The sequence below is a fragment of the Silurus meridionalis genome, chromosome 20, assembly GCF_014805685.1.
Source record: "Silurus meridionalis isolate SWU-2019-XX chromosome 20, ASM1480568v1, whole genome shotgun sequence".
NCBI classification, from domain to species: domain Eukaryota; kingdom Metazoa; phylum Chordata; class Actinopteri; order Siluriformes; family Siluridae; genus Silurus; species Silurus meridionalis.
The window spans coordinates 4117954-4129129 of record NC_060903.1 but is presented as its reverse complement, the minus strand read 5'-3'; the positions used below and the strand labels follow the sequence as shown (position 1 = coordinate 4129129).

General features: G+C 38.3%; 1 protein-coding gene across 1 annotated transcript; it reads right to left on the bottom strand.

The window, feature by feature from the left end:
* Positions 1-4685: 4685 nt before the first annotated feature.
* On the bottom strand, positions 4686-9936 carry LOC124403364 (lipoprotein lipase). The gene is made up of 11 exons (XM_046877073.1): positions 9851-9936; positions 9658-9756; positions 9195-9355; positions 8889-9068; positions 8665-8773; positions 8080-8313; positions 6871-7113; positions 6633-6753; positions 6259-6435; positions 5695-5805; positions 4686-5604 (listed from the first exon to the last, which is right to left on the bottom strand). Exons 2-11 carry the CDS (start codon positions 9746-9748, stop codon positions 5490-5492), a joined length of 1542 nt encoding a protein of 513 aa, XP_046733029.1. The 5' UTR covers positions 9749-9756; positions 9851-9936; the 3' UTR covers positions 4686-5489.
* Between the last annotated feature and the right edge of the window lie 1240 nt (positions 9937-11176).

Below are 11176 nucleotides of genomic sequence, written 5' to 3'. Positions count from 1 at the left end.
GCATGTGATCAGTCTCACTTGGGTCATGACTCTGACGTCAGAAGCTGATGTGGAGCTGGGGATTTATAGACACGTTTAACCTTGACATGCCGTATTGATGTGGGACACACCTAAGACACCAAGCTGCATCAGCAGTGCACTAATTCTTTAAAAGCTTCAAAACCCGAGTGTATATGTGACTCATTTCACTTATTTCATGATGCACCAATATCGAAATTCATGTACCAAAATATCCACGTGGGCCATAGTTGCTGTGATTCCTTTTTCTTCAAAAATAGTTATTTTTTTTAGTTGCAGTTTCTTAATCATCTTATCTTATAGTGCAGCAATCAGCAGTTATTTCTTGCATTATGAAATATGTGGCCAAGCGTCAGCTAAGTTTTTCTTAGAGACTATTTACGGCGGGGGGGGTTGTAAATAATTAATACACTGAGTAAAATGTGAATAAAAACAGAATGCAATGATTTGCAAATCTAATAAAACCTGTATTTTATTCGAAATACAACATAGAGAACATATCAAATGTTTAAAGTGAGGAAATGTCCCATTTAAAGAGAAAAAAAATAAGGTCATTTTGAATTTAATGGCTGCAACACATCGCAAAAAAGTTGGGACGGGGAAACAAAAGTCTGAATTTAACAGTTGGAGAAACATTTGGCAATTAATGAGGTTGACTGACAGCAGGTCAGTAAGATGATTGGGTATAAATAGTGCATCGTAGAGAGGTAGAGTCTCTCAGAAGTAAAGATGGGCAGAGCTTCACCAATCTGTGAAAGACTGGATGATCAATATTAGATGCCTTTGATTTTTGGGTCCTTAGACGGCACTGCATTTACCAGTCGTGATTTTGTAATAGAAATCGCTGCATCGCCGGTCAGGGAACCAACCCCAGCCACTCTCAGTGCCGGTCCCAAGCCCGGATAAATGGGGATGGTTGCATTAGGAAGGGCATTTTGTTTCGCGAATTCTTTCAAAGTAGCTTTGAAGTTTTTTAAAATCTCTATTTGTGAATTTATCAAATATAAAAAGCAGTAAAAAAAACAAAACAATAGACAACATGTTTGTTCAAATGTCATCCAGTTTGTGAATCTATGCACAATGTTATCTGTTTAAAATCCTGACAAATTCTGACAATGCCACAATCATTCATGCCACGAACTACAAGAGAAGCAAACTGGTCATACTTTCAGGAAAAGAGGGATTAATGGCATATGCTCTCTGCCCTGTCAATCACAGTGACACTATCCAATCATGGTCATCTGTAAGATCATGTATGTGGAAGGGGGCAGATAGTGCTTTCCTCTGACCGTGTTACAGAGCCGTGTGATACAGCATGAGCACCAGTTCCAAAAAATACTGTAGTTTGGTGAACTCAAGCATATCGCCCAGAGCCCTACATTACAGGTCTGCTAAAACACTGTGCAATGATCATGCCAGGAATATTCTTTCATAAGAGTCTCTCTCTCTCGTTCTCTCTCTTTCACTCTCTCTGACCTCTCCTCTTGTTTTCAGGGTTGTGGCATGACTTTCCCAACATGCTGTCGAGTCATCAATCCATCAGCCATGACCACTAATGACAGCCATAAAAACCACTCCAGATGCAATCAAACAGTCTGTAAAAAAAAAAATTATTAAATAATTTGCATTATTTTTTACAGAAATCTTTGGTTACCATAACAGAAAGATGAAATGTAAAGGAAAAAAAGAAATAGATAGATAGATAGATAGATAGATAGATAGATAGATAGATAGATAGATAGATAGATAGATAGATAGATAGATAGATAGATAGATAGATAGATAGATAGATAGATAGATAGATTAAACAATAATTGGGTCTGTGTAATGGATCTCTATGTTCCTGTTTATAAATTCTTGCATATTCCTACTCATTTATATCGAATTATATACATATATTAAAAAAAAAATTTCCGTTGTTGGCACTGAAGTCAAACCACTGTCCAAATGGATTTGGATAAATTTTTGGCTTAAACCCCTCACATAATGTAACATGACATAAAGCACTGGTGTAAGACTGGCAGATTGCTCAATGGAGTCTGTCTCCTGTCTCCTACAGACTACATCAATAATTTTCTCCTCTTGCAGCAGCGTGTGTTGCAACACGACCTCCCGTCTGAGGCTTTAAGGCTGCGCTGACATTCGTCCGCCTCTCACAACGTTTCTTAACGTCCCTGTGGGTAAAATCAGCGATAAGACACGAAGAGGAGACACGCAGTAACGGTATCTGACAGAAATACATTACATAAAGATTGGTTTGTGGGGCCATTGCTTAAGTGTGAGTTTCCTTGAACTCTACTAAAGGAGTTATGCGAGATGTCCAGTCCCACAGTGGATTATTATTAATAAGAAAAAAGCACAAAATGGCTTCATTTATAAAGCATGAGGGTACAACAGATTCATTTTCTGTAACAGCAGCTGTGGCACACAGGTTTATATTAAAGGGAGGTGGAAGCTTAGTGGTTAAGGCATTAGACTCTTGATTTCAAAGTCATGAAATGACCAGCAACAGCAAGAGGCACCCTTGGGCCCCTGAGCAAGGCTTTTACCCCCACCCCCCTCCCCCCGTAGCTGCCAGTTGTATGAATGAGATAATTATAAGTTGCTCCGGATGAGAGTGTCTGCCAAATGCCATAAATGTAAATACTCTTTTTCTAATATGGTATTTTAAGACCATTCAAAAAAGTTATGTTTAATTCTTTACATGGACATTTTATCCCTGGTGGTCTAGTGGTTAGGATTCGGCGCTCTCACCGCCACGGCTCGGGTTCAATTCCTGGTCAGGGAACCGAACCCCAGCCATTAGGGTTGCACAAGCCAGTGCACTCTTAGTGCCGGTCCCAAGCCCGGATAAATGGGGAGGGTTGCGTTAGAAAGGGCATCCATCCTTCACTACATTGATTAAGCAAAGAGTCTTGTGACAAAAATGATAATAGGAACATTATAGACATAATAGATCATAGTACTTTTGATTCCTAAGTACTTTAGAAGGCAAATACTTTTGTACTTTTACTCAGGTGAAAGTTTCAAGAGAGCACTTTTACTTTATATAACTTGTGTATCTTTAATTTGTGTACTTCGTCCACCACTGCTTACTACAATGATCAAATAAAAATAGTCACACTGCCTCATATAGGCAAATTCGTTTCATATTTCTGGCTTTGAGCTCTGATAAATACCTACACCAAGGCTATAACACTGTAGTTTTGTGTTTGATTTTTTAACCCAGAATCAGTTTTCATGGTTGACACATCTGTAGTATGCAATTCTGACATACCAGAGACACACAAACATCTCTGCAGCACTAAGACAAGACCGTTTACTGTTAATATTGTTATCATGAATCACACACTCACCCTCCCACCCACCTACCCCCACACACACACATCCCGACACACACACACACACACACACACACACACACACACACACACACACACAAACATTCACCCAAATGTGTTGCATTCTACTGATCTCTCTCACGCCTTTCTGTTTAAATAGGAAAGCCATAGGAATTATTTAAACCACTGCCACTCGTATCACCAGTTCACATCGCAAATTATAAAAAAAAAAACACACGTCTCTACTATAATCGTCAAGCTGTTTACAAGAGGAAAGTGCTTAAACGTAAGACAGGAGCTGGCTAGATCATGGCATAGCTGAAGCCTGTAACACACACTGGATCACTGACACCAACGTCGGTGGAGACTTTTTCCACACCTGATAAACTCATGGCCTACAGTCACTTTTACAGTAGAGTCTCCAAATGCTTGTTTATATTGTCCTTAGTTATGAAACATTATAAATTTCCTTTGAATGCACGTCCATAGCCTAGCTTAGTGTTCCTGAGTGGTGCAGCCTTATCATCATGAGATGCTCATAGTTGTGGTTTGAGGAGCGTTCATAAGAAACGGCTATTGGAGTTGGCAGGTGACCAAATTCTTCAGAAAAAAGGAGCGGCATTTCTCCAAACATGATCTTCTCATCAAACCCTCGTCAAAAGTCGAATTCCAAGCTGCAGAAATCTACAATATAAATAGCCTTTTACTAAAAATTTGATTTGAACATCCGTTTACACTTTGGTGCCAGTTACAATTCGACATCCTTACCTCTGTTTCCAACAGTGCTTCATGGACAAACACACACAACACACTCAAAACACACCACACACACTGTGTAATTCATTTTGTGCAGCAACAGCATGCGTAGCGAATAGAATTACATGGCGTGTGAAATTCTCAAGTGTCCACAGGGCAAAACAGAGGACGCTTTCAGCCATTCATTCCTGTTGGACACGTGTGCACACACACACACACACACACACACACACACACACACACACACACACACACACACACACACACACACACACACACACACACTGGAGTAAAAGCCCTTCTTACAGCCAACTGTGGGCATATGGCTACTCTAAAGACATGTGGGTGTGTGTATCCAATGGTTCCTGTCCATCAGAGTTAAAATGTAAATGGTTTAAAATGTAGAGAAGCAGTTGGCCATTTATTCAATCCTATAAGACCAACACAAGTGTAACTGTTGTGTAAAACATTTGTTTTTTTTGTGGGGTTTTTGGGGAGGGGAATATCAATGAATAGGGATTGTGGTGTGAATTCCTGTTCCTTCAGTGTGTTATGAAAAAATAGATCTTGTTTACATAAAGCATTTTTTTTATGTATGGAAATATACTTTACATTTGCAAATACAAGTTCACAAGATTTCATGTTAATGACACAATATATACACAATACAAAGTAAGACAGCTTGAAATAAATATCCAAAACAAAGGCATTGTTGGTAAAACAGCACTTGCATGATTAAGGGTTAGATCTAATATCATATTGGCTCAATTTCTACTTTATAACTGGTAGAAAGAATCTCCAAAAAGATGTACAATCTCTGTGCTCTAATGATTCTGGAAAACCGGTCAGGTAAAATCTACAGATCTGACCTACGACTATGCTGTACATTGAGAATCTAGGCATTTGTTATAGTACAAATATATTACAGACACATAAGACGAACAATATTATACATTAAAAACTGCAAAAATAAAAAAGACACACTCTTTGCCTGGAATTTTGGCTGTTTTTTTAAATATGAATTCCCAGTTGGAATGTTGAATTCTGTAGCAGAGGTAGCTGTAGCATTGAATCCTAGATCTGAACTGTTATGTAAGAGATATTTAAGCAAGAAACATACTGGATATGTTATATATATACACCAAATCATTTTAAAGTAGCATTAATACAATAGAATACAAGTGAACATAAAAAGTGCTATGTAACAGCAAATTGTGATGTGATTATGCACAAAATATCCTACAGTCACAATTAATGTTGTTCTAATGTTCTAATACTGCATACAGGCCCACCTTATATAAATTGTATACAAATGATAAAACCTCCAAACTCTTTCGTTCGATCATAAAAGCAATGCGTTTCACAGCACCCGCCTCAGGAACTCTGCTTGACCATCTTTCTGCTCATCTCTGTTTGCGTTTCCGGATCTGCCGGTGTCTCGTTTTTGTCCTGCTTGAAGAAGCTGCCATGCATTTTAAGCCTGTGCAACCTGAAAACAATTAAAACGCTTAGAACCAAGAAGATGTTTTGTTCGAAGATCATACACACTGGATTCGTTTTTTTATCCCGTTGTCTTTACCTCTGCTCTCTCCTGCTGTATAGATTGTTGCTTTTGGATTTTACAAAGATCACTTTGTTGGAGCCCTGAGTGAGCCGGGCAAAATCCACATCCTTGGGTCTGAAAAACACTCTGGAAAAGAAAAAGGTCACGTTCACATTCGCATTCTTCATACATGCATTCTGCACCCATAATTTAGTCCCTGTGTGTTAGGGAATAGGAACCAATAATAAGAGGTACATTCTCTTTCTACGTTAAGTAAAATTGTAGAAACCTGATTTGAAGGTCGTCGCTAGCTAGCTAAATGGCATCTCTGTTGAAATGGCTCATGCTATTCCATGACTACAAACATTTCCTACTACAATAACTGCAGCAAAAGAAAAATATAAAATAGAGGTTTAAGAGGTTTTAGAGCATTTTTTTTTTTACCTCAGGAAAAACAGCTAGTCAGCTAGCAAGGACTTGCTTTTAAAACATTATTCAACTGCTCTTAAAATAAAAATGTTTTTCAAAGTAAAAAATGAATTATGATTCATTTAATTTTTGAGTTGATGCAGAAATGATTTTACCATGAACGCTACTCACCTGGCTTGCGTCTCGCCGGATTTAATTCTCATTTTGCGAATCAGAAACTGGTTTGTGCTGAAGAAGCTTGGCAGGTATGAATCGCTTTCCCACTGAATCTTAAGCATCAGCAGATCCCCTACATCCACATCCGAGGTGACCAGGAAAGAGATGGTGGTGTTGGTGATCATGCTCGGCCTGCGAGGAAGCAGGAGAAACTTTCATATCACCCAAATGATCATACAAAGTTCATTTACAGTTGTTTTAACATCAATATCTATCTACTATTACATCAATATAGCATCAATGTGGTGTGTATATGCAGAATTAATAGTAGTTATTGATAATTACATAATGAAATACAGTTTAAAAGATGGCTTCATAGTTATACTTACACAATTATTGGAATGTCTACTTTCTCATTAAGAGTTCCATACAGAGATATTTTCACAGGCTGGTTATCCAAGGCCAAATCATTCTGGCTGAACAGATGTACCTTAATCTGGTAATGAAAAACTAGAGGAAAAGAATATGTCATGTATGTTAATATAGCACAAATAAAAGACCATACAAGCCAGCAAATCAATAACATTAGCAAATAAAATAATACTGAGTCGGGTGTTTTGCACATACCTTTGTAGGGCATCATCTCACGTGTCTTGAGGTACATCCTGGTGCTCCTGGCTGTTCGGACCTTGTTGACATTGTAACCCAGCTTGTTGCAGCGATTCTTGCGGCAGCTGAGGCACAGGCCTTTGTAAAAAGCTTCTTTGGAGCTGCAGCGGTAAGCCAGACTCTGCTGATCCTGATTTACCAGCGAGTCGATGAACAGGTGCACCGAGCGCTCATGGGAGCACTTCACCAGCTGGTCCATGTCTGTTGAAAATTCAGGTGGAGCATTGACGTCACAAGAAATATATCTTTCAGGCATCATAAATCTTTGACCAGTTAATGCTCCCAGGAGCTACCAGTTAGCATACACCACTGTTTCCTGCTATTACAAATCTATATACATTTCCTACTAGGCTGAATTTACTTTGTAGTAAAAAGTGGAATTTTACAAATATTTTTATTTTTAACATAAATAAGCCGCACCTGTCTATAAGCCTACACTAATGTACTTTACACAGGCTTTAACGAAAGACACGTTACACACTGTGTAACAGGTGAAATATGTTGTGCTTCCTTTAGGATTATAGCGGTATTTTGGGAATAGCATGCCAGAAGCCAGCTATCCCTTCACGCGTTACAACGGCTTGTATCTAAACAGTAGCCGACCAAGAAAGTCATTGTTCACTGTCTTCCTTCTTCCTTTCACAAATATTTCTCTCGGGAGTTTATCTTTTGGCATCGTTGTGCGTTTAAAAATCACCCGATGGAAGTTTTTTCTCCCGATGCCGTGCAGCTCAGAACACAGGTGAGGTGTGTTTTTTCGCTTCCGTACGGAAATTTCATTGGTCTAATGTTTTGTCGCTCAGTTTTTTGGCTTGAAGTTTGTGAAACTGGGAAAACCCAGGAAAAATTCATAAATTAGCCGCTTCGTTGTTTAAGCCTGGGGTTCAAAACGTGGGAAAAAAGTAGCGGCTTATAGTCCGAAAAATACGGTATTCAGGACAGTATCAGAGATCATAGAACGTGTAATTCTGGGAAGACTTAGCAGCTCTACGTCTCATTCTTGTAAACGCTACTAGTTCCACTGTAGTTACAGAATAATTAGTGATTGATGGCATTAAACACCACAGGACCCCATCATTACCACAGTAGTAATGTGAAATTATAAATACATGACCATGTATCTGTAAAACAATTATAATTGATGTCAATGTAAACAAAATAACTTACTGTGCAAGCCATATGTAGCAATCATCCTCATGGCGTTCTGCAGGCTGCAGCCAGGCTGAAAGGTGCCACCATTAGGGTAGATGTCCACATGGCCTACGGGTCTCTGGATGCCGATGCTTAGATCCGGGCTGCCTCTGGTGTTCGTGTGCAGGACGTCAACGAATTTCGCATCATCAGGAGAGAGTCGGTTTGGCCTTTCGGCATGCTCAAAGGTCGGGCCAGCCGGGTCAAAGCCTAAAATTAGGGGGAAAAAATGTTAAATAATAAATCTACCTTTCTGTAATGCATAAAAAACAATATTATATGAAATTGTCTCCAGTAGCATACATAAAAACTAACTAATTGTAATAATTAATGAATTATAAAAGGGAATGTTTTTGGATAATTTTTGCATAATCGTTTTTGGATAATCGATTTATAAAGAGATCTAAACAAATGGCTAAACAAATGCTGACGTGCCTATAAATAAAACCCCAACAAATGCTTGCTTTGTAAACAAGGTCTGATATATGAGCCGAGCAAGTACATCCCAATTAATATCAGTATGTGGAATATAAAGGTTGTGGACAAAAACTTGGTCCTGACCTGTTATCCTATGGACTTTGTTGTTAGACAGGTTTCCTGCGATGCCTGCAACGTGTGCACCCAGACTGTACCCCATAACATGGAGCTTCTCAAGTGGGTAGCCTATAACCTTTAGAGAAATAAAAAAGAGAAAGCATGCAATGTAAGATGATAAACTCTCAGAATAAATATAAAAAAGAGAGAAAGGTATATGTCATAGGAATTAATCATGTATGAATTTGTACCTCTAACCAGTTGATGAAGTGGGCCACATCCCTGCCCACTAGTCGGGTGTTTTCAGCTGAGGTGGGGTAGTGATGGCTGGCACGGTCCAACCAGTCCACCACGATGACGTTGGCGTTGGGCTCGCGCTCGAACAAAGCCGACACCAGCTTGCTGATCCAGCTTTCAAATAGTCCTGCAACCTGTATAAAAACGCTCACAATTATAACAATTTATATCAAGATGCTCAGGTTTTGGATAGAATACATCAAACTAATACAAAGAGCACTTAGATATTCAATATGAATGTATACTGGTTTTAAACTCACCGACCAGCCGTGAATCACCAGAAATGTCCGCGCATCGAGCTTAAATCTGCAGTCTGATACAGTCTCTTTTATTCCAGGCACGAGGTAGCACAAGTCCTCATCCGGGAACTCTGCGTTTCTTAACGAAAACTTGGACTGGATGTTTCTAAAGTCTGTGTTACCTTGTAATAAAGAAAGAAAGCCCCTTATAGTCCTGGTTTCTGGTATGAATTTATTAGACTAAGAATTAACATCAGTGTGAACTTCTGGATTCCTTGAATATTGTATTCTTTATATTAATGCTTATGTTATTGTATGTACATGAAACAGAAATGCAGCTGAAAGACATCAGAAAAACTAATAGTTACTATATTTATGCATATTTTAGAGACTTGATATACAAAATGCAATGTTATAATATATAATTAATATTTTGTATGCTTTTTAAACAGCTAAACAAAGAGTGCAAAACTCCTTCACTTACCTGCAGAACGTATGTCAGATGAATTTAACAAAGACTCACATGAAATAACAGAAAATCCGGTGATCAACACCCAGATTATTTCTTTTCCCATAGTAGAGTCTGTGAATATTTAATATAAAGCTCTAGTAAATGTAACAATAAATAGATTTAATAAATTAGACACATATATTGAGATGAGAACTTCAACAGATACCCTGCGAGTGGCTGCTCCTTAAATTTATACCAGAAGCGTGTCTCTTGGCACTTTCTAATTGGCTGGATGTGAATGTGGGGGCATGGGTTGAGCGTCCAAAAAAAGAAAAAAAGAAAAAACCAGCAAGAAGCGTGACCTAGCTGTCAGCCAGCCTATGGAGGAGGGTGGGAGTGATCATGTGACTCTAGTTTTGAAAAATATTTTATGAAATATCTCAATAATAATTGAAGGACAAATATGGAAAAAAAACATATCATTAATCAAATTTTTTCTACCAAGTCCACCATAAACCCTACTCTGACTCTCTGACTTTGCTTTAACTCATTGAACTCTTGCGCTTTTTATTTTTTATAAAAATAAATACAAAAATTTGATCTTTGATCCTGTGCCAAGAATTGTCCTTGGCACCGTGTTTGATTCCTGTCTGCACACCCCTTGCACCCAAACAGAGTTTCGGCACTGTGCCAATAACCATGTGCTAGGAAAGGTTTGTACGTCAGACGTTATATAATAATATAATTCAGCATAAGAATTTATAATAAGATATTATGCAATGCATAACAAATTACCTCCATTAAACTGTGTGCCGAGACATAGACTGATCTTTGCTTTTTATTGATAAAACAAATAATAAATAATACATGAGTGCAGAAGAAAATAAAAAAGGGAACAGACACGAACAAATAAAGGAAATCAGAATATTGACCCTTATTATTATCAGGCTCATTCTTGGGCAGCATGAGTCAAACGAATCGGTCTATTTAAAGTAGTGCAGAGACAGCATTTTAATAAATAGATGTCAAAAGATATTTTTATTCCTGAGGACACTGTGAGTAATCAAATGTACGCTTTCTTATTTTTATTTTTATTTAATATGTGGCTTGAACGGAATATCACACACTGAGTCACAAACTGGTTCACAGGCCTAAGTGGAAATATGTTGCTGTCATTATGAATTCAAAATGCACATTAATCTGTCCATTGCTGCTTCACAAATGCTTTTTGTTCTGTCACTTAAAAAAATGTTGTTGTCTATGATTTAAAACTGTTTTTTTGTCTTCTCGGGTTACGTAAGTGCATCCAGTGCAGGAGTGCTCAGTCTCTGTCAGACCCAGTTCTTTAACTGTGGACCTACAATATGTGGAAGTCCTGGAAGGCATGAAGAAATGGACTTGTGAAATCATACCTCTTCAGAGACACCTAAGGTCCCCCAGGAGCTCTCTTCACTTCTAGATTGCTCACTTTAGCAGACAGATGCATTCAATTGTGTCTGGGTTTTGCTAGAAAGCTGAATTGGCTTTACTAATTGGCTACTCCTTGTGTGCA